Source organism: Corvus hawaiiensis, chromosome 4 (genome assembly GCF_020740725.1).
Source record: "Corvus hawaiiensis isolate bCorHaw1 chromosome 4, bCorHaw1.pri.cur, whole genome shotgun sequence".
In the NCBI taxonomy this organism is placed as follows: Eukaryota; Metazoa; Chordata; class Aves; order Passeriformes; family Corvidae; genus Corvus; species Corvus hawaiiensis.
The window spans coordinates 24,790,566-24,813,267 of record NC_063216.1 but is presented as its reverse complement, the minus strand read 5'-3'; the positions used below and the strand labels follow the sequence as shown (position 1 = coordinate 24,813,267).

The 22,702-nt window shown below is 40.4% G+C and overlaps 2 protein-coding genes across 3 annotated transcripts in view; one reads left to right on the top strand and one right to left on the bottom strand.

Annotated features, from left to right (window-relative positions):
* The first annotated feature begins 712 nt into the window (after positions 1–712).
* NT5DC3 (5'-nucleotidase domain containing 3) lies at positions 713–20,765 on the top strand. Its single transcript, XM_048301127.1, has 14 exons — positions 713–857; positions 3,737–3,921; positions 6,837–6,911; positions 7,340–7,395; positions 9,560–9,650; positions 11,366–11,503; positions 12,824–12,884; positions 13,118–13,220; positions 13,372–13,473; positions 14,468–14,549; positions 14,889–14,975; positions 16,156–16,296; positions 16,646–16,710; positions 17,806–20,765. The coding sequence occupies exons 1-14, from the start codon at positions 806–808 to the stop codon at positions 18,065–18,067; spliced, it is 1,500 nt and encodes a 499-aa protein (XP_048157084.1). The 5' UTR covers positions 713–805; the 3' UTR covers positions 18,068–20,765.
* The window catches only part of STAB2 (stabilin 2), a 77,505-nt gene continuing 75,567 nt past the window's right edge, over positions 20,765–22,702 (bottom strand). For both annotated transcript variants that reach the window (XM_048301125.1, XM_048301126.1), the window contains one exon: positions 20,765–22,166. In XM_048301125.1, coding sequence (XP_048157082.1) covers positions 22,116–22,166 — 51 coding nt within the window. In that variant the 3' untranslated portion in view covers positions 20,765–22,115. The remainder of the gene's footprint in view (positions 22,167–22,702) is intronic.

The following is a 22,702-nucleotide window of genomic DNA, read 5'->3' as shown; positions in this document are numbered from 1 at the left end:
TCTCCGACAGCCAGGGTCTACAGCTATCAGTGGCTAGTGTTTCATAAGGCAACGAGGGCCTCAAAACAGCAGTAGAACGTCTGTGTATTTTACATGCAGCTTGTGTTTTGAGCTAATTTTGTTACCGATGTCAGCAGGTGTATATAGTACTTTGGAAGTGCACGCGGGCTGGAGAAGTAAATATTTGCTTTTGATGTGGCGTTTGTGGTGAAAGAATCCCAGGCAGCTCCGAGCACAGCAGGGACCTGAAGAGCAGCAGAGCCATGAGATCGGGGTATATTCCCCACGCAGCTCTCCTTGATCTTGCCCAGCAGCGCTGATAAAACGGTGCCGGCGCTGTCGGTGGATGGGGGGACGCTGCTTTCCCTCCTCGGGACGGCAGATGGGAGACGCGGGGCCCGACCCCACCGGCTGAGCCCCCGGGGCCGCGCCGACTGCGCTCCGCTCCTCAGGCACCGCTTCCCGGTGCAGCCGAGCCCGCCCGGCGCAGGGGGGCCGAGGCGAGACAGCGCCGGGGCGTCGGGGAAGCCAAGCCCTGCCTCCCGCCGCTACCTGCGGCCGCGGGGCCGGGCCCGCCTCCCGGCCCGGGGCGGGGCCCGAGGAAGTGACTTCAGCCGGCGGCGGCGGCGGCGGTAGAGCGGCTCGGCGGGGCTGAGCGCGGAGCATGGCAGCGGTGGCGGCGCGGGCGCTGCTGGCGGCGGGGCGGGCGGGCGCGGGCGGGCGGCGGGGCCGCGTCCTGCCCGCCGCGGGGGCCGCTCCCCTCTGCACCGTGGCCCCGCAGCAGCAGCAGCAGCCGTCGCCCGACATGAAGAGCTACCTGTGGTCGCGCTACAAGGAGGCCAAGAGGGTCACCAAGGGTGAGCGACGCCCGCGGGCGGCAGCGGCGCGGCTCCCCCTCAGCGGGCCGGAGCGCCGCCGCTCCCGGAGGGAATGGATCCGTGGTGGCGGCTGGGAGCGGGGCAAGGGCGAAGCCTGTGGGGGCAGCGGGAAGGGTCCAGGGGGCGAGCCGCGGGTCCGTCCCGCAGCGGCTGCGGCGTCCATGTGCTCTGCGCTCCCGTGATGTGCTCAGGGCCAAACCGGGAGCGCGGGGAGACCCTCACCGGGTGGGTCCTGTGGGCCGGACACCGGGGACACGGGCTGTGGGGGCGGCTGCCCCTTCATCCTCCCCTCGAAGGGAGGGCTGAGCCCGTCACACCATCGCCCGTCCGGGGCCGCGGCTGTTCGGAGCGCCTTTCGTACAGCGCAGCTTGGGCCGGGCAAGGTGGAGGCGTGTTGTGTGGAAAAGCAATGTAGAAAGAATATCGAGAAGTTGGTCATCTCTTTGATGACTTTTATATATATACACAACTATTCTGAAATAGGCTGCTCTTCCAAAACGTTAAATTGCTGTGGAGTTTTCGACGACTCTTTTAATTCTGCCTGTGGTTCTATTCTAACACTGTGTGAGGCATTATAAAATGCTCACGGTACATACGTGACCTTAGGAAGCCCTGCTCTTCAGCCTAGCCAGGCAAAAAGCTAGGGGAGAAACGCTTTCTTGCTTCTGCCCTTGCTCCGGTGGGAGGAGTATTACCAAGATAATATTTGTTTGAGTATGTGGTCTTTTCTGAGAGCTGAAAGAAAAAGAGGCAGTGTGCTCCACAATACCAAGTGGAGGGCATGTCCTGTAGTGGCAATGGATGGTGCTTTATATTGCATGTTTTGCCTTTAAAAAAAGAAATTATTGTGTTATCCTCACTTAGGAGTCTTGAATGTGAACTGGGACTTCACACTGCTGGGTGCAAACAAAGCATTTATGAATGTAAAATAGTGTCAACATTTTAGAAGTGAAATTAAAAGCTATGTTAGTGATTTCAAGAGAGGTCTGTGGGCTTTGGAGGGTGAGATAAGGGATAGGAAGAAGGGAAGTGCCTTTTATTTTGATTCTATTTTTTCTTTTCCTGTTTTTGGAATTAACTTTTTCTTGTTCAAACCCACACCCAAATAATACTTAAGTGCTGAGGTAGGGTAATGTTGTGAGAAAATAAGTTGGTCAGTGGGTGTGAATTGGTGAAAGATGAGGCAACTGCTTCTAGAATATTTCAGAGTATTGTATTACAAGCTAAGTTACCCAGTGGCTTCATATATATGATATTTCAGTTAGTTACAGCGTTGAGATGACAAAGGTCTCCTGTTTTTTGACCCAAGATTTATAGCACTTGTGATGCTGTCTACTGGCCAGAATGTCTAATAGCCAACTGTTTATACTGTCTGTTTTCAGCCAGCAACTAGTCAAGCTTTTTTTCAGCTGAAGTATCTTTTTATCTATATATAGCTACATAAATATCTTTATTTTTAAAACAAGTGTTGACTCACCAATCTGCACAATTGACATTTGAAAAAATACTTTATAATACAGAAATAGGTGTTGTAACGTGATTTTGGAAGCCCTTTAAAAAGTGTGCTTATGGCTTCAAGTAAATTGAATGTTCCATGGCCCTTTCTATGGAGTAGGAGTATTTGCCTTAACCAGAGCAGGTCAAATTGCATTTGATTTGATTGCTGGGCTTTATTTGAAGTTTGGAATTAAACTCAGTGAATTTGCTTTTCTTCCTCTCTTGAAAATTAAAAGATTTGGGTGTCTGCATCTGAAGTCTGCACACCGACCTGCCTTGTTGAGATGTTTTCAATGATGGAGCATGTAGGGATCTGTCCTCAGAGCTGAAGGTGTTGAGAGAAGCTTCAGCAATTCCTTTTAGACCTATATGGAAAGTAACCAAACAAAGCATATTCCCTTTAAACTCACCTTTTCAAACACGGATTTAAGATGAATGTTCCCCTTTTTTTCCACTAGTAGAGCAGTCTGGAGTATAAAGACTGTATATGAGAAGGGAAGGAAGGAAAACGTGCTTATGTTTTATGCTGCCAGGAGAGTAGCATTTAACCTCCTAATGTTGATTTTTCAAGTTTTGTAAACAAGGAATATAAACACTCTCAGTGTTTAGTACTGACATTGGTGTTGGTCCTAAAGTTACCTAATATATTACGGTTTTAACTTCTCAGTGTACTTTTCCATCAAATATCAACAGAAACATACCCTTAAAAATGGAAGTGGTTTACGCACTCTGTGTGTGTGCAGAGAATAAGCAGAATATTTTTGGTTTTCTGATTTTCTAGGAATTTAATAAGCACAGCAATGTGTATGTGACAGTTATATACACAGTCACATAAAGTTTACTTGTGTGAGTTGAAATTGAGTAGTGTGGTAACCTTAAAATGGTTAAAAAAAATTTAAAGCAATATCAAATTAAAACAATGTCAGTTCTGCTTCAGGGGCAGGAGCTGGACCAAGTAATGGGAGGAGAAGACAAGGCTCCTAGAGTAGTAGTAATAATAATGTAATAATATTCTTCAACTCCAAATTAATTTTCAAAAGCATTAATAAATGTGTTAACGCAGTTAGCAAAAAATTATGTCTGGTGTTCTCTGATAAGCAAGATGCCAAAATGCATCTTCTCTTCAAACTTGGACTGCAGAGAATAGTGTGCTTTGAATAAAAACTATGGATCACCAAGACAAGTTAGGGACAGCATGTTCAATAGCATTATATTCTTAAGGATTAGCTGGTTAGTGTGAATTAATTTGATAGTTTCCATCATCATTTAGCAGTACTTAGCAATTGCTAATGGATTTCTATGTCTTTATTTAAATAAAACTGCAAGGCTGATGTAACTTCTTTTTCCTCTCCCCTGTTCAGAGTTGGTTCCTTCAATTATGAGTAACATGCTGAATCCAGATGCTATTTTTTCAAACAATGAAATGAGCCTGTCAGACATTGAGATTTATGGGTTCGATTATGACTACACATTGGTCTTTTATTCTAAACACCTGCACACTCTCATATTCAATGCTGCTCGAGATCTTCTTATTAATGAGCATCGGGTAAGTAAAATTAATGGAATAACAATAAATATATGATTGAAGAGTATAATAAATCATTTTTGACTGAGAGGCATAAATCATCTTTTCATGCCTCAGTCCTAGCTTGGCTCCCTTATAGCACATTTTGTACAACAGCTACACATGCACAGCAGAAGCCCTGTTTTATTCTCAGCTGCAGTTTTGAGCAGAGAGCAGTCTGTTAAGGAATACAGTTATATTTGTTTTATCTCTTAATGGGGGCATGAGGTTTGTTGTTTGTTCCTGAATATCACTTATTGGAGTCACATTAATAAATAAGAAGCTTAAAAGTTACCATCACTGTGTTTTATCCCTTGCTGTGAGTGCAGCAATTAATTTCCCTATGAAATATTTTTAGCTGGACTTCTCAGCAGGGCTTTGATTGCACTGAGTGCTTGCGAGGTGCTCTATGTGTGTACCTGGCATTTCGGCTGCCTTGGCTGAAGGGGCAGTGTGTGCAGGAATCAGAGCCTGGATACAAGGAAGTGTTCAGCTCAGAGCACTGCCCTGTTCCTCTCCAAGCAGTGTTCTTGCATCGGTGACCAGTTGACATCCAGGCAGTTTGGAGCTGGTTGTTGTCAAGTTTGGGGATGGGAGAAGTTCCCATGTGTCAGGAAGTGGAGATGGGTGACTTTGGAAACTGAAGCTGGGAGAACGACTGGAAAAAGCCCCATGTGAACTAGAAGCAGCAAAATTAATTAAACTGTAGCACTTGCAGGAGAGCAAAAGACAAAAAGTCCATGGAGTATCTTAATGAAACTGCTTGTGTATTTTTATGCAACCTAAATCCGAATGCGTGGTGTAATTCTACTTTCGTATTTGAATCTAAAGGTTAGGAGCTATATATAAACACCTATAAATATCCTTGGAAGAACAAACAAAACTTCATGGGTGTTACAAGCATACACAGCTTTATCTCCCTGCAATTTTGGCATGTCTTGATAGCAATTTCTGTGGAATGTGTAAATATACTTTATTAAAGCTACGTGGTTCTTGGAAAAACCCATGCTACTGTAGGAGTCAAGATTAATTCTTGTAGACAAAAATTCTAACCATGTTCTGCTTTTACTATTTGAATGGATTTGGGTAGCAATAGCCTTCCAGTTTGTCTCAGTTAAAATTTCCTGACTTCTACTAAACAAAGCTGTAATTAATTTTTGAGACAGCTTATTGAAATACATTGTCTCCTTTTGGAATTTAGAGGGACAGCAGTTTTTATTGGTGCTATCTCTGTAGCTGCTTGTATTGTTAATATTTTTTTTGCCTTTACCATTAGAACAAAACCCTCTAGACAGTGTCCATTATGACTGTCACAGTCAACCTAAAAGATGGCCAATTTTGCAGTGTGAGGTAATACATCAAAAATTGCAAAATGCAGTGTAGGAAGCAAGGAATTGTCCAAGAGAATAAACATGAGTTTAATGCTAATTACGAAGCTGGCAGCAGGTGTTCTATGTAAGCTCTTGCTCCTGGGTTTTTTTCTTTCCTGATGCACAGGCCTTGTGCCTTTTTATCAGGACTTCTGTTTCAGTCCAGTTATGCTTATCCCTACCAAAATTGGGGTAAGCAAACAGTACCATTTTCATCATTTCTTTGTTTGGTTTGCAAGGAAGCTTTGATTTGTGTGCCAGGGTAAGCTCAATCTTTTCTTTGCGTGCACTGACGTGTATCTGGAAAGACAACTTTCTAGTAGAATAAATTAAAGTAGCAAGTCAAGTGTGTGGAAATTTGATAAAGTCAGAAATAAATCTCATTGTACCTGCTTGATGTGGTTGCTTTGGGGCACGTGCAGTGCATAGTAGTTTTCAGTTGATCACATTCTCTATCATTCCCTGACGATTTCCCTTCTGTCTCTGCTTCATGTTCCCTGACCAAACCCACACCTCTTCCAACCTGTCTGTAGGCTTTTGATGCTGTTTTTCTTTCAGATCAGTAGCCTGCCCCACATCTTCTGGAAGTGGTAGTAGGGATGATAGGACTGTTTTCTTTAACTGCAGATGCCTGTACTCAGTACAAATGCAATCTACAGCAGTTGCAGAGCACGTCCTCGTCAGCAAGATAAGAACTTTGGGGGGAAATTGCAGTTTATTTCTTGTAAAAGTAGCTAGAGGCTCTGTTGAAGCTGCATAATGCACTTTTTCCCTGAAGGCTTGTAAATTAGCCGTATATGTATAGAGAGTGTTGTAGAGAAGGTGAAAAACAGTGTCAGGTTCTAAGGCTGATGTAACCTGTGGGAGGAAAATGAAGGATTGCCTTCCAGTGGCTTAATCAAGGAAATGATAGTTTTCTCAGGCCTTATTGAAGCCACTGAAGCATTTCACCCTTTAAAAACAAGTGGACAAAACCCTTAGCCCAAGAAATGCACCTAACATTTCTTTTCATGGCAACCTGTGCTTAAAGCAGGACAAAATTAGAGCTGACTGAAAATGGGCTTGTACTAAAAAATGTTAGACTACAGCTCACAATGTATAATGGTGTGAGCTACCTACATTATATATAAAGAACCTGAGGGAAGAGTGCATGACAGACATTTAGTTCAAATGCATCTCTAAAGAAAATTTTTTTTACTGTATTAAGAATGTATTAATAATATATTAAATTGACTTTTTTGAACAAGAGGCTAATGTTCAAAGGTAATCACTACAGAGTACCTGGATGTTCAGGTTCCAGGATGGACTTAAATTTAAAACAATGACCTTGGATTTTGGAAAAATGTTTGACTTGTCTTGCACTGTGTACATATGTTCCTGCAAATCTCACCAGCCTATGAAAAATTCTCTTAAATGATTAGAGCAAATGAGAAGCATAGGAAACTTAGACTTTTAAAATTTTGCAGAAACAATTTTTATTCATTTTGATTATGGTTTTCAAATCAAATCGTTGCTCTCTTTTCTTAGTATCCTGCAGAAATAAGAAAATATGATTATGATCCCAATTTTGCCATCCGAGGCCTTCATTATGATGTGCACCGGGTATGTATAAACAACTTTGTGATGAGTTATGTACTGTGGAGAACATGGCCAAAGAAAATAAATAGAGCTTTTAAGCCTTCTAACTTTTCACTCTGCATTGATGTGTAAGGATTTTGTTTCATGTTCCTGTCTTTAATAGCAAGCTTTATTATTATTATTATTAATTATTGTTTTTTAAATGGCTCTTAAGTAGGAAATATTTTGGGCATTTTGTTCTCATGGTGGGTGGGGAAGGGTGCAACAGGATAAACCTAGGTAAAAGTCGTTGATAAAAGTATTTTCAAGCTGTGAAGAAAGTTGAAGGGAGAGTGCTCAGGTGTTCTTGAGACAGAAAGGTTGTAGATAAAATTGCTTTGATTCTTGTAATTTCATGTCAAATAGTTGATGTGATAAAAATTGTTATTTTCTTTTTTTTCCTGACCTGCAAGGCATTATTAATGAAGATTGATGCTTTTCATTATATTCAGCTGGGAACAGTTTACAGGTGGGTAAAGTTACCTTCTCTCTATGATAACTATACATGCTCTTATTTTTGGAGTCTTTTAACTGCGTTTATTAGTGTACAGCTTGGATTCTTACCAGGAGCTGTGCCCTGATGAGCACAGGCACGAATGAGCATTGCAACCTTGCTGGAAGGGGTTTTCTTTGCACCTCTCTGTGTACACCCAGACGTGTACACATCTACTGCCTGACCCAGCACAGCTGATTGCCCAGTTCAGCCCTGGGAGAATTGGCAAGCTGGTTGGTCACATAGTGCTGACTCACTTTGTTTCCGGCTGTTAAATTGTGCTGAAAGACATCTAAAAATACCCTGATGACTTCTCTGCTGTTGCTTTCTATGTAAATAATTGTCACAGAGTGCCTGTTAGCATGACTTTGGTGTGGTTGTGGAGACACTTGAGAGGTCCTGCTGTGTTTGCACAGAGCTTTTAAGTTTGGACACATCAACCAAATCAAACTTGCACCACATTCGGTACCAGATTTTAAGTTAAACCAGAAGCCAGAGCACCTTTATAAAGTCATTGGACAAAAAGACTTTTACCCAAGTTTATTCTGTTGCACTCTTAGTTGTTTTCCATCACCCACCATGAGGACAAAATACCCAAGTTTGGGTCCAAAAGGTGGTGTGACCTGGAAATGGTGGTTTGCACCACCTTCATGCTGTTTCCCCAAACACCTGTACAGGGATGAGGGGAGGAAAAGAGAAGCTGAAGGCTCTGAGGGTTGATGTCAAGATGATGTGTGGTTATACAGCTGCACAGTGAACTGTGTCAGGACTGTGAGTCTTGTGGTAAAAGTAATCTAGAGCTTTGCCTAGGCAGTCATCTCTTCACTGTGGTTTTCACTTGTCTGTTGTGCTCTGTTGATTTGTGCTTAAGTAGCTCCTGATGCTCAAGTGCTTTCTCCAGCAGTATTCAAATACCACTTGGCATAGCTGTGTGCAGACTAGAAGGTACCTTCTCAAATCTGGTGGTGTTACTTGGGATCTGGTTTACATTTTGGTTGCATTTGTGTTTGCTGCTGTGGAGGGGGTGATGCTGAACTCTGTATGTTACAAAACACAAGTATTATCTGCCCTGTTTGTGCACAAGAGTGACTTGAATGCTGGAGTCCTGCCAGCAACAGCTCAGAGTTGTGTACCAGTTGGTGTGGGGGCAGAAGTGCAGTAAAGGAGCTGGTTAGTGTGGGACTCTGCCACCACAGAAGCCCTGAGGAAGTTCATGTTTCATGCCTTTCCACTGCAAAGCTGGTGTGGACTCTAAGCACTGAAAGCTCTAGGCTTGTGAATCAATTTATTTTTTAATGCCTGGCAACGCTTCTTGGTCAGACCACAGAAAGGGAGCCACTGAAATAATGGTATGTTTTACAAGGCTGCAAAACACCATAAGTAGGTTTGGAAAAAAGAGACCAGCTGATCTGGTTTTCATTAGTGTTTTTTTTAATCTCAAGTAAAATCTCAACATTTCTGTGGCCTCTTGTGAAGATGTTTGCATGCCTGCGGTCTTTGAGATGCTTTAGGGCAAGATGCTTGATACTGTAAACATTCATAATCAAACCAAAGCCTTTAATCTCTTAATAGTTGATAAACTCTTCTTTCCCATTTGTTGTTATATTTTAATGTTTTAATTATTTATCAGCTATCCTTCAAGTAATTTTCAGTTTTGAGAAACTGAACTCTTCATACAGTTTAAAAGAAATTCTTATTTAGTTAAGGGTTGCGTATATTTTTCACTCCCTTAAATCTTCAAGGTCATGCTGCAGAATAATCTGGTTTAAACACTATCATATCATCAAAGCTGTATAAAAGAAAAGGCAGAGTGAGGAATTACTTTGTGTTAAGAAACTGGAAGTTCCAACCACTTCTTTAAAAACCCCTTGAGGCATAGGTTTAATGGAGACTAATAAGCTCTTTTCCCATAAGAAAGTAGAAATGACTTAAAATTGGAATGTGTTCTGCATGCATGAGCCTGTTAAAATGTTACTTGTTTGGTAAGGAAAGATGCTGTTTTAACTTAAAAACAAAAGTGTTTCTGTTACATTATTATTGTTTTAATAAGATCCAGATCTAAGTGTTATTCTCTCAGAGTTCGGTGATTACTTGAAAATTTTACTCTGACTTTTGAGCTAAAGCTAGTGTTGTTTTCCAGAGGCCTCAGTGTTGTCCCAGATGAAGAAGTCATTGCAATGTATGATGGTTCCCATGTCCCTTTAGAACAAATGAGTGACTTTTATGGAAAGGTAAAACCACAAAATGGTTTTTAAAATCGGTTGGGGGTTTTTTGTTTGTTTGTTTTTATTTTTTCATTTTGTGGGGCTTTTTTTTGTTTGATTTGGGTTTTTTTTTTGGCATGAGGATAGTGGTGTTTAAATTTTGTTCTCATTATAACTACCAGTTACATTTTCTCAATATATCATTGACTTCAGTTCAGTGCTGTATGTGAAGTTTGCCCTCGAAAGTGACAAATAACTTTTCTTTCTCCTGCTCACTGTAGTTTCTTCTCTGACTGTTGCCTTACCAAGTCATACAGACAGAGTGGTGGAACACAGAAAATCAAGTGACTTGCTCAGTGTTGCAGAGACAATCTGATAAAGGCTGGGAAATGAACCATATCTGGTTCATGTACTTTACTTTTTCCTGGTAGTCTGATGGCTTAGGTGGTGTAGCAGCAAGAAAATGCATGGAGGCAACTCTTGCATGCAACTGGCAGAGTGACAGTAAGAGGATTTGACAAAAGATGAGTGATAGAAGATGAAACTTCTAAGTTAGATCTTGAACTTTGTCAAGAGAGTTGGTTTTTCCCTCTGGTGGGTTGCTTCCTCTTTCCCAAATGAAGAATGAAGCTGACTTTTTGCTAAAAAGCCAAGTTTATTTCACTCCTTTTGTGTACAGATGTTAATTCCATGTTGACATGAAAAGCCCTTCTTTGTGATGTGGAGTGGTTTATTGTTCTTGTACTTGTTCTTATTTTAAGGAGCTGAATTTAGAATTCCTGAATCTAGTCTCTGCAGCAGTTGTGAATATCACTCTGGTGTTCCCAGATGCCTTGGTCTGTTTAGGTCTATACTTTCTTTGATCTTGGAAAGGACAGTGGCAGGACAAGAGGCAAGGGACACAGACTTGAAACACAGGAGGTTTCCTCTGAACATCAGGAAATGCTTCCTTTGCTGTGAGGCTGACCTAGCACTGGCACAGGCTGGTTGCCCAGGGAGGTTGTGGAGTCTCTGTGGTTGGATACAAAAGCCATCTGGACAAGGTCCTGGGCAGCTGGCCCTAGGTGGCCCTGCTTGAGCAGGGGGTTTGGACAACATGACCTCCAGCAGGGCCTTGCAACCTCTGCTCTATGTTACTCTGATCCCAAGCTGCTTGTTTTACTTCCCTACTTATTGAGAGGTATTTGGGCTGTATTTGCTGTTATATAATGAGATTCTCTACTTCTGTGAAACATAACTATTGTTACAGCTTTTGCAGAATAGAAATTTCTTCCTCTGTTATTGCACTGGTTATTGTAGATCCTTACAACTTTTTATGGTCTCATTTCAAGGAGGTAAATTGTTTTGCAATCCTCATTACTATTCCACTTTACTTAAAAAACCACAAACTAATAAGAGAACTTCCATCCCTCATCCATCAGTGCCTCTTGTTTTTGGAGGTACAGACTTCTAGTGAAGGCCTTCTCTTGACTTTTAGCTGAGCACTGTCTTGTTTTTATGAATTAAAATACTGCTCTTAAGAGTAATGAGTTGGATTTATTTGAAGAATCGATCACAACACTTTTTTTGGGGGTACTTTATTGAAGGTCTTAGTTGAAAAAGAATCTGTAGCAATGTGAACAGGGATGGCAAAAGCTGAGTATCTGCAACTAAGCTGAAGTGTTTATACTGAACAAATGAAACTGTTCTAATCTGAGAAATGCCTGATTTGTTTTTCTTTCCTTTTCTTCCCATCACTGTAGAGCTCACAAGGAAATACAATGAAGCAATTCATGGATATATTTTCCTTGCCAGAAATGACACTCCTTTCCTGTGTGAATGAATACTTTCTGAAAAACAACATAGACTATGAACCTGTTCATCTGTACAAAGATGTCAAGGTAGGTGTCAAGTCTTGAAGATCTGGATTAACTTGTATATTTGTGTGTCTTCTCTGTGAACACTTCAGGAAGCTTCTACCCATTGTGTCAGCCTCAGTGAAATACCTCACCTTAGGTTTTGTATGGAGTAATTATGGATATACAGCCATAAAAACATGAGTAAAATAAGGTAGAGCTTGGAAAAGAATCAATTGAAATATGTTTGAAAGCTGACGTTCTAGGGCTGTTGCTCTTTTGGTAGGTTTGAGGAGTGAATAGGGGGAAAGTTAAGAAGATCTTCTAAGGCAATAAAAGTTCTTTTGTTGTTGAACATATTTTTTCGCACTATCAGGAATTTAACAAGCTATAGGGAATGTAAGAGGCTATAGGGAATTCCCATTTGGAGCTTTCAGTTTTACTGCATCTTGGCTAGCGTACAATCATTTGCTATCTTGGGCTTTTAGACTATCTATTTTGCCTGTTTACCTCTCTTCCTCCTCCAGAAAAACTCTAGCACTAGTCTAGAATAATTTTACCCTCTTGATTCCTCAGGATGTGTCCTGCAGAGGAGTTAATTTTATGTTATGGTTATGTAACATAGAGAAGGCCAGTTCTTGTCGTTTCTGCTGAAGTGTGTATAGAAATTTCTGCACTATTCAGTATTAGAAGCATTTTGGAAACCCTGTAGTGGTATTTTTTGAGGACATAGCCCATGTAAGTACCAAAATGGCACTACCACTGTTCTAAACAAAGCTGGCTGGTGCAGAGCTGGCTGAGGAGAGCTATTAAATGCGTCCAGAGCGCCTTATAAATACTTTGTTCAAGCATTCAGCTTCTTTCATCTGTGTGTAAATTTCTTATGTAAATAATCAGGGCATTTGTTAGTGATTGTAATCTAAAATCTGTCAGATGTACAACTTTTTTGTTTTTTTTTTTTTTGTTTTTTTTTTTTTTTTTTTTGCAAGGGGGAAGGAATGTGTTCTGCTCCAAAGGTCACTGGAAATCTGTGATGACTCTGCTTCTGCAGAGGGCTTTCACCCCACTTCACCCTTCTGAGCAACCTCTCACAGTTATGTAAAACAGCCCCTTTGCTGTACAGTTTTGTACTTCCCAAAATGAAGTTAATTTCTTGGAGGACAGGCTTACTCTTTGTTTAGTGGTGACATCACACACATCTACCTATCTATCTATCTATCTATTTAACATTACATTACATGGCATTTCTGTAAAATTGGAAGTGTTAAGAAAGGAGTTGTTTTAAAAACAAGTAACTATTGCTATGCAGTGAGCATGGATGTTACACTTGAAAAGATTCTTTGCTGCTCATTGCTTTCCTTACAGGATTCAATCAGAGATGTTCATATCAAAGGAATAATGTACAGAGCAATTGAAGCAGATATTGGTAAGTACTAATGGTATAATCTATCAAAGCTTTTCTTACTGATAGTATATGATTTTTCTGGCTTCTTTATTTAAAGATTACAAATTGTAAATTTTTAAATCTTGAAAGAGTTATTCCCACTTGTTAAAGGTGCCTTAAAGTATAACCCTGTGTTCTGAACCCTTGGTTGAATGCAGACAAAGTTTTTCACAAGAATTTTTCAATTGATGCTGTGTTTTCCCCAATCCTCACAGAGAAATACATCTGCTATGCTGAACAAACTCGTGCAGTGTTAGCAAAGCTGGCTGATCATGGCAAGAAGATGTTTCTCATCACAAACAGTCCCAGCAGCTTTGTGTAAGTGAGCAGTTTGTTAAACAGTGTTTGCTGCTTAACTATGCATTCTTTAAGGATGGGGAAGATGGAGTTCTCTAGTGTAACTCATTACATTGCACAGATAACTGCACTCTGCTATGCTTTGTTGTTCATATCCCTCTGTCCTTTTTAGGGACAAAGGCATGAAGTTCATCGTTGGCAGGGACTGGAGGGATCTCTTTGATGTGGTCATTGTGCAGGCTGAAAAACCAAACTTTTTCAATGATAAGCGAAGGTGGGTGTGTAGTCAGTAAAGAATGATTCAAGCAGCTCTTCCATATAAGGCTATAGAGTGTTATGAAATATTTTCATTTGGCTGCAATGTAAAATGAAATCATATTTGGTGAAATCCTATGTAAGGTCATTACAAAATGCAGTGACACCTAATGCTGAAGTCTAAATATTTACCTTTTCTTGCCTAAGAAAGTTTCAGGAGCTGTCACAGGTCTACTGGAGTGACTTAGGGCCACAGAAGCTGTTTTTAACGTCTTATTTGCACGTTGATGAAGTGTTTTTCTTTCCTAATAAACCTGAGAAATCTTGATGCCTTTCAAATCAGACCCTTATCTGGAAATTTCTTCTGTTTTTTTTTTTTTTTTTTTTTTTTCCCCCATCACACATTATATTTAAAAGGCATCTGTCTGGCTGACAGACTGGAATATTTGGACTAGTTGTGATTAAGTAAACACATTTCTATTGTGTATGCCCTACTTTTACCCTTGAAAATGACCTGTTTCTTTATGTGTGCTTATGATTTGAAAGTGAAATAGAGGGAGGTGGGATTATTTTCCCTTTACTTTTTGCATTTAATTAAAAACCACTTTGCTTTATGTCTTGGCCGCAGTCCTGTGCTCTCTCATCTTCAGTTGTCCAGGTGTACAAAATAAGGGATTAGGGGATTCTTACACATGGTTTTTTTTATGTTCTCTTCTCTCCTCCTTAGTGGCAGACAATTCATGCTGTTTCTTCTGCTCTGCCTCAGGTCCCTGCTTTACTTCTCAGCAGTTGTTCTCAAACTGTATTTATAAATCTCATAGGTATACTGGAGAGATACATTGCTTTTCACTGGTTAAGGTGGAAGTTTTGGAGTTTTGCTTTTTCTCTTACAAAATTCAGATGCTAGAGGGAATTTTCCTTTTGACAGATGAATATTTTTAATGTTAAGACTTTAATTTCCTAAGAAGTGACAGAATTTCTACAGCAACATAACAATTGTATATCTATTCTAGACCATTTCGGAAGGTGAATGAAAGGGGAGTCTTGCTCTGGGACAAGATTCACAAGCTTCAGAAAGGCCAGATTTACAAACAGGTATGCTTTCAATAGACTCCTTCTGTTCCAATTTAATACCTGTTTCCTAGAATCCCAAGCTTCTTTGGATATAAAGTCTTCTAAAATGCAGATGCATTCTTTAAGAGAGTTATTTTAATGTCTGAAGTTGTACAAATTCATTGTCGGTATTGTATGTCCTTGCCTCTTGAAGTGCTACTATCACTGAAATCACCTGTAAAATTTGGGATTTATGGTGTATAAGATGAGGACAAGATTTGTGATATGAAAATATTTTTAGTGGAGTACTAAGTTCCTTTTTTGTGCCTGTGAAGGTGCAGGTCACATGCTGTTACAATGTCCCTGTCATTATTTCTGCAGGGTAACTTGTATGAATTTCTGAAGCTTACTGGCTGGAGGGGCTCTAAGGTTCTCTACTTTGGTGACCACATATACAGTGACTTGGCAGTAAGTAGTTTGCTTTCCCAAAATCAGAGAAAAGATGAGGCTTTTTTAGTTTTCTTCTCTTCCTCCCCAGTTATTCAATGTAACACACTTTCATTTGAGATTTTAAAATACAACAAAATTTGGTAGTTAAGCCATATTGCCTTTTTTTTTTTTTTTTTTTTTTTTTTTTCCAGTGAAGAACACTGGGGGTGTAACATGCCAACCATATTTTCCACCTGACTTGTAGCATTTAAGTTGTTTACTAACTGTGGTCAGGAATGTGTGAGGTGGTATTCCCAATCCAGATACTGATTGTGTCAGGTGTAACAGAGAGTAAACACAGAGATCCAAATGTACAGGATATGCCTGACTTGGATGACAGTGGAATGAACTTCTATTTTGAATGCAGGAGGCAATCTTCCTGTCACTAATGGTAAACGTTCTTCCCAAGATCTTGCTCTGATTTGAATCCCCACTATCCAGGCATTTTTTTGCCACCTTACGAACAAGTGCTCTGTGAAGTGTTACTTTAGGGAAGTGACCACCACTTGGCCCTTTTGTAATTGATTTCACATGAATGCCTGCATGTGACTTTTCCGCTGCCAAGCTCTGGTAACATGTTTCAGCAGCAGCAGATGTTAACATTTTTTCCTCAGTCTGCTTTTAAAAGGAACAGTAACTTTGGGTGCTTCAGAAGATTGAGGGCCAAAAGGAGGATGCAGCTCTGTTCTACTCTGGCAGAATGGAGAAGAGACCACAGGTGGCAGCTGCCTTGTGTTGTACCTGTCAGGAGGAGCTTGAATAGCTGGGGCTCCTGGTTGTAGCCTTCTGTCAGCTGGGAGTGTGGGTAAACAGCACAAACCTAGCACACAGCTCCTTCAGGTACTGCTGGCAGCAGCAGAGCTCTCATCTACACAGGAATTTCCTGCTGTTTGGTTTAAACCTAAGGAATTAGTGTTTATTTGCAAGTGCTTGTGTGTTCTTCATCTCTCTCCCTTCAAAAATGTAGGATTTGAAGCTTAATCTGAAATTGAATTCTGTTGGCCATTAGCACAGTCAAGTCCCACTGTTTTATACTTCTGCTTGTACATAAAAAACAGTTAAATTAGTGCCACTTTGGGATAAAGAGTAGTCAGATTCTTTTCTTTTAAGTAGTTCTGTTTAAGACTAAGATCTGTGTTTTGTAATTCTTGGTGAATAGGACTTGACCCTGAAGCATGGCTGGCGCACTGGTGCGATTATTCCCGAGTTACGATCGGAGATTAAAATCATGAACACAGAGAAGTACATTCAAACCATGACCTGGCTGCAAACCTTGACAGGATTATTGGAACACATGCAGGTTTGTTCTGTGTGTGTGTAATCGGCTCTGTTGAGCCCAAGGGATCCAGCCAAGTTTCTAAATGCTGGACATTGATGTTGCAAGTGCTTTCAGTCTCACTGAAGTGTTTGACTGTAGATAAATGCAATTGTTTGTGTGGTTAATGAATAGGAGTTTTCTCAAAATCTTGTCTCCTTTCTCCACTGGTCAGCCTGGATCAATTCCTGCTTTTGGTTGTTTAAAATGGACATGGATAACTTTGGTATATGGATCTCTGAAGTGTTGCTTGTGTCCTGTTAGCTGATAAGGGTTTGTTAATGGAAAGGCTTATTTATCCTTACTTACAGGTTATCCATACTTTACATTTCAGGTTCACCGTGATCCTGATTCCCAAATGATTTTAGAAGAATGGAAGAAGGAAAGAAAGGAAATGAGGTAAGACACAGGGGAGGAAGAATTTGCAGCCTTCTTTAGTAGCCAAGGGTTCTATACAATATCTTCCACAGGTTTCTTTGGAATTTCTCTCCATCCCTGGTTTATATTCCCTGGTAATTACAGATCTTATAAAACATTTTTAAAGTGATATTCTACGTGTCTCTTGTGCAGCTCTTCTCCCCTCTGACACTTTGTACGTACGGACCCTTTTCCCCGTTCCCTGTCTTTAGAACAGATGTAACTTTTGAGTGAAAAGGTAACATCCTATCAAGTCCCATTCCTTCTCATTTTGGTTCTTCTGTCCACGTGTGTTCAGCTGTCACTGTTGATTACACAGCTTCTGCATGAATAAAGAATGTATTTCTTTGTCAAGATGTAGGTCACTTTTCCAGGTTTTTTACTTGATTTCTGCAGATTACATGTGATACGTCTTAGAATACATAGAAACTGAGCTCTGCCCTAGACTGGATTTAGCAATGGATTTATCACAAAGATAGGTAATAGGGCTAAAAGTCCTAATAATCTATTGTCATGAAGGAGTAATCTCTAAATTCAGGGTGTGTGAAGTGCACAGTTGGCAAGGCCAGCAGCTGTACCACCAGCAGTCTTCCCCAGAAATGTAGGAATAAACAAAATGGGAATGTTACTTGGCAGTGACTAATGACAGAAGTTAATTCCGAGATGTGTTTAAGCTTTTGGTGCGTGTTAAGCCCAATATTTGCCTTTTCTTAAGAAGTCTCTTATCTTTGGAACATTGGATGTCATTAGGATTTAGAGAAAGGCAGAAGTCTTCTTCACAATCTCTAGAAAAGAAGGTTTGAGATGTCATGTTTCTGATGTCAGAAGCAACTTATCTCTAGTGGGAGAAGTGTGAGGCTCTTCACAACTGTGATTTCTAGATCTGGGTTGTATATGCACAAGAGGTAAAAAACTTCTGTGGCACATTTTGGTGTTTTGAAGTACAATGGCAAGAGAATAATACATAGAACAGGTTTTAGCATCTGCTTGCTTCAGGTTATGGATGCCAGCTGGTGAAGAGATGTGTGCAGGTCTGTTCACGTCGTTGTCTTTGTTTTCTCTTTTTTGGGGGGACAGGGAGATGAACAGGAATTTCTTCAATGCACAGTTTGGAAGCATATTCAGAACTGATGAGAATCCAACTTACTTCCTAAGACGTCTCTCTAGATTTGCGGATATCTACATGGCATCACTGAGCTGTCTCTTGAACTACGAGCCTGATTACACATTTTATCCAAGAAGGACTCCTTTGCAGCATGAACTTCCTGGCTGGTCAGACCAGCTGTGCACTGGTACATTCAGAATACCTTTCCTACAAGAGACAGTTCAGATCAAATAAACTCTTGGTGGCTCCTCTCTAAAATGGACAAATAGCTCTTGGTTTCCTTGAATGTACCTGTATTTTATTTAAGTCACATCTGTTACTTTGGTTTATGTGTTTCATACTTTTTCTTATAAGCTTTGTACCTGTTTTTCTCCTCTCCTGCTCAGACATGTGAAAACTCCTCTTACACACAGAAGAGATGATGGGCTGCCAAAATAGTAGTGGGCCAGGAGGGAGGGCACATCTGAGGGGGAGGACTGCTGGTGTTCTGGGGTGGTTATTTTTGTTTGTTCATTGGAAACTTTTATCTGCAGCCTTGTGGTTTACGAAGAAATACCTAAGCTCTCTCTTCTGGCCCTTACCAGCACTCCAGCTGCAGTCTATAATGGATCTTGGCGTGGAAGAGCTTAAATCCAGTATTAGTAATTCAGCGATACAAATTAGTAACCGGCCTAGGGTGAGACTGAGAGGGAGGGTCACACTTTGTACCTTTCCTTGCTGCTATAGACAGAGCCTTACCTGTGAGGAGCCAAGGGCTGGAGTGTCCTGGCTCTGCTGCACTGGGCTCAGGCTCCTGGGCTCTTTCTCTTGTCTGTGCAGTTTCTGTTCTTGCCATATCTGTGCTTGGCTGCAGGTGGACCCGAGCCTACAACTGAAACTTGCAGTAGCTTGGGCTGCTTCAGCTTCCTTCTCTTAACTTTTAGGTAACTTTTTTTTTGAGTTTCAGGACACTTCAAGTATCCACTCTCCAATAATAGTAGTTTCAAGAGGTTTTGCATTTTGCATTTCAAAGTGGAGACAGATCTCTCTATCAGGCTTTAGTTTGATCCTAAATGCTGCTTTTAAAGATTTTAACAGTGTCTTATTCCAGTGGTATGCAATGTGGCTTTGCTGTTCCCTAGGAGAGAATGTATTTCGTACAGCCTGCCATAACAGACTTCTACAGTCAAAAGTAAACACGCACAATGGGCAAAGGACTTAAAGGAAAAACTAAGAAATGAGAAAGTGAAACCCAGAGTTTTCTGATGACATGTTTTTAGCTCAAACCCTGAAAGCTAAATTAGGGGTGGTACACAGTTTGAATAAAGAAAAATAGTTTTGGTATAGATTAGAAGTTTTATTGAATTACAAATATTGAAGGTAATGCATGAACACAAACTCTGGGGAGCATATGTGTTTCAAAGATTTGAGCTGAAAAATGTCTATTTTGCACAAGGAAAACATCTGTTGATGTATTTCCTCAAAGAGGCACTTTATAGAACTGCTATATAGTTGTTTTTAAATAAGAATTGTTTCCTTTGTCTGAATCCAAAGGAAATATATTTGTTTTTTTAAGTGGTGCTTCTCACCCCAGCCACTTTAGAAGGCATAATATGATTAATATTTTTCAAATTTTAGTTATAAAAGCCTTGGTTTTTAGAAGCATGTATAACAAAATACATAGTATTTGGTATTCATTTTGGGATATCACTTGCTTTCTGTCATGATTGTCAGGCAAACAAACTTTTGTTGACCAAAAGTTTTCTGGTTTGGTTTGTTTGTTTGTTTTTTTTTTTAACCTGTCTGTATGTGCAAGTATCTAGAGTGAATTTCATGTACAGTATATTTCATGTTTTTAAAAGCATGTTTGCAAAGTAAAGAATGTATTCTAATTTAGCCTGCACAATTTTGTAGGTAGTTTTCCTGTATGCTTGAAATCAGTATGAAGTTCTCAGAGGTGGTTTAGATTTTATGATTTTTCTATGCTCCTATGTCAAACTTGGCTGAAGTGTGTGGTTTAAACACCTCTGTGTTTAAACAGGTGAATATACTTGAAATGAGTACGTTCATCTGACTGTCCTGCTTGTTTAGTGTTGCAGGAAATTAGTTTGACTGTATCAGGAGAGACTCGGTGGGGCTGTGCAAGAAATATTTAGCATAACTTTATAATGAAGTACAAAGATGGGATTATCCTGATTTGCCTTCAGTTCTGTATCCTAATGCTCAGCTAGAACTGAACTTGGTGTGTAGCACCTCTCATGCTCCAGAGATTTCAATGCACTCTTTAAAAAAAACACCCACCCAAACCACTGTACATTCATCCTGTGTTAGGCAGGAACAGTTTCATTGGCTTGGATGGTGTTATGCACATAATGCACGTTTTGTTTCAAGATTATTTTCTTCTGTCACCCTTCCTTTCTCTTAACTTAGAAATCAAACTTCTGTACCAGGCTATGTTGCAACAGCCAGCTGAAGTAAAATATTGTTTATATTGCATGACTTGTTGAAATAAACAACGTTGCATGAAAAAAGTTAATTATGGAAGGGTTATGTTTCCTTAAAATAGTCCAACTATATATAATATAAATTTGAGTGAGAATATTCAAGTGTATTATTTATTTTTCAGTGCTAAAATGCTGCTTTTTAACTTTTAAAAATGTCTTGCATTTTTAAAATGATTTTACCATGACGCTTTCTGCATTACTTATTTTAACCTTATGCTACTGATTTCAAAGAGATTTTTAGGCATGTTTAATGGGCAGTGTCTCTATATTAATTTTGGAAGTATGGTTCATTTGAACACCAAAGCAAGAAGAAATTTTTGTTCTGGTCTATCAAAAACATAGAGCTGAATAGCCTATCAGTAAGAGAAGATTTTAATGAATTGTGGAGCTTTTTTTTTTTGTGATAAAAATATTTAATGATTATTACAAAAATAAATGCTTGGACTTTATCTTCTGGTCTCTGTGAGCCTTAATATTTTGATTGACTGGGGAGAAGGAAAGAGCATGCGTTGTATTAATTGCTAAATTCTGTGGGGAAAACTCTCCTAGATGTGACTGTGTTTAAGCACATTTGTGTTCTAAATTTTCTAATGTCCATGAAAACAAGCAGGCTTGTGTAGGGGGACAGGGGAAGGAGCTGAGGAAATTCTGTTTCATCCAGATGAATGTGTATTTACACATTATACTCCCTTCCTTGTGCATCAACAACCCTGGATTTTCCCCCCACCTTGCTCTGAGGGAAGGCCTCCTGGCGTAGTTCCCAGAGGTGACTAAAGCTTTCCTGGGTTTCCCTCCTGCCCCCCTACATGTTGGGGGGATGTTACTACTGCCAGCAAGAAAATCTTCTCTTTCTGTTTTGTGGTTTGTTCCATGTTCTCACGTTATCATGATGATATTAATATTTTGATGGAAGGGAGGTGACAGTGAGTCAAACTCAAGTTTGATCCATTTCTAATAGTGTGTGGTGACAGTGGCAGCTGTTACTACTGTGCTTGGTAAAAATACAGTATGGGAAGGAGCAGCTGCTGCTGCTGCTCCTCTCAGACCTGAAGAACTGAATGTGGACTCTGCATGGCAAGGGGGTGTTCATCTTCATAGTCCACTCTTCACAAAAATGGTTCATTTGGATGCTTTCCTAACACCTGCATTTCTTCCTAAAGCTGCCTCAGTTACTGCTTCCCTTTGTATAGTGAGGTGAGATGTAAACCAGACACCAAACCAAGTTCAAGGAAAGACAGAGAAGCTAGAGGAGGCAAGGGGACAGACAGGATGGTGGTTTCCTGCTGCTGAATATCTAACAGGAAAGTAAACTAGCAAAAAAATCCCCTCCGTTTAAAAATAGAGGCTTACCACATGTTCTGTTTCACACTTGCCTGTTCTAGTTGCAACTGAGCCAAAATGAAAGCACAGGCCTGGAGTACTAGGAAATTTAGGATATTTGCCAAGTTAACAGCCCTGTGTGCTTGTGGCCATTTTAAAGTCTGTGGAGAAGATTAAAAGCAGTTAAATAGCAGGTGAGTGAAAATCAGCTGCTTTTCCCAGAGAGGTGTCTGCTTCTGGGCTGGTTAGTTTAGACTCAGTTTTGCTTTCAGCACTCATAGTTGGTACTGCTCAGATTCAGCCCACACTTCTGAGGCTGGTATCTCTGTGAGCTATATAGAAGGCATCTTAAACAAAGCTGTGCTCTTTTGGTTTTTAGTTTGTAACAAGATTTTATTCCCTGTAATGTAGGTGCTCTTTTTTTCACAGTAAGTGTAAATAAAATGTGTTTATTAGCTGACTAATGCCAAATTCGGTCTTTAATTCTGATCATGAGGACCACTCATCACAAGCTGTTGGTCATCTGAATCCTATAAAATAGAGTAAAAAGAAAATCAGACTTGAACACTACATTAAGAAACAAAAGTAACTTCTTCGCAGATTTGTCCATACAGATGCCAGAGTTGGCACCTGACATTTTTGCAGCAAACAAGCCCTTTTACTGGATGCAAAACGGTGCATTTTGATTTTAGACTCTGTACCTTGGTGAGGGTGTGCTCTTTCCTTCCCTGCATTCCCAGCCCCCTCCCTGCTGTGTTTCAGATTCTTTGGAGTGCCAGCATGGCTCTCAGCAAGGAGACATGAAGACAAATTAGAAGGCTTCTTAAGTTTGTATGGACATGTCACTGCCATCCAGTGGCATTTGAAGTCCAGTTTAATTCAGCTGTCTTTGAAGGTGGACTTGAGATGCAGCTGTTGACCACAGCTTTGATTTTACTACAGGTGAGACAAACCCAGTTTCCAGCAGCAGGGAGACAGGAGAGCCAGGAACTCAAATGCTGGCTTCTTGCATTAATTTTTATTTTCCAGCTAGACGTTTTTCTTTCACTAAGTCATTCCCTCTTAC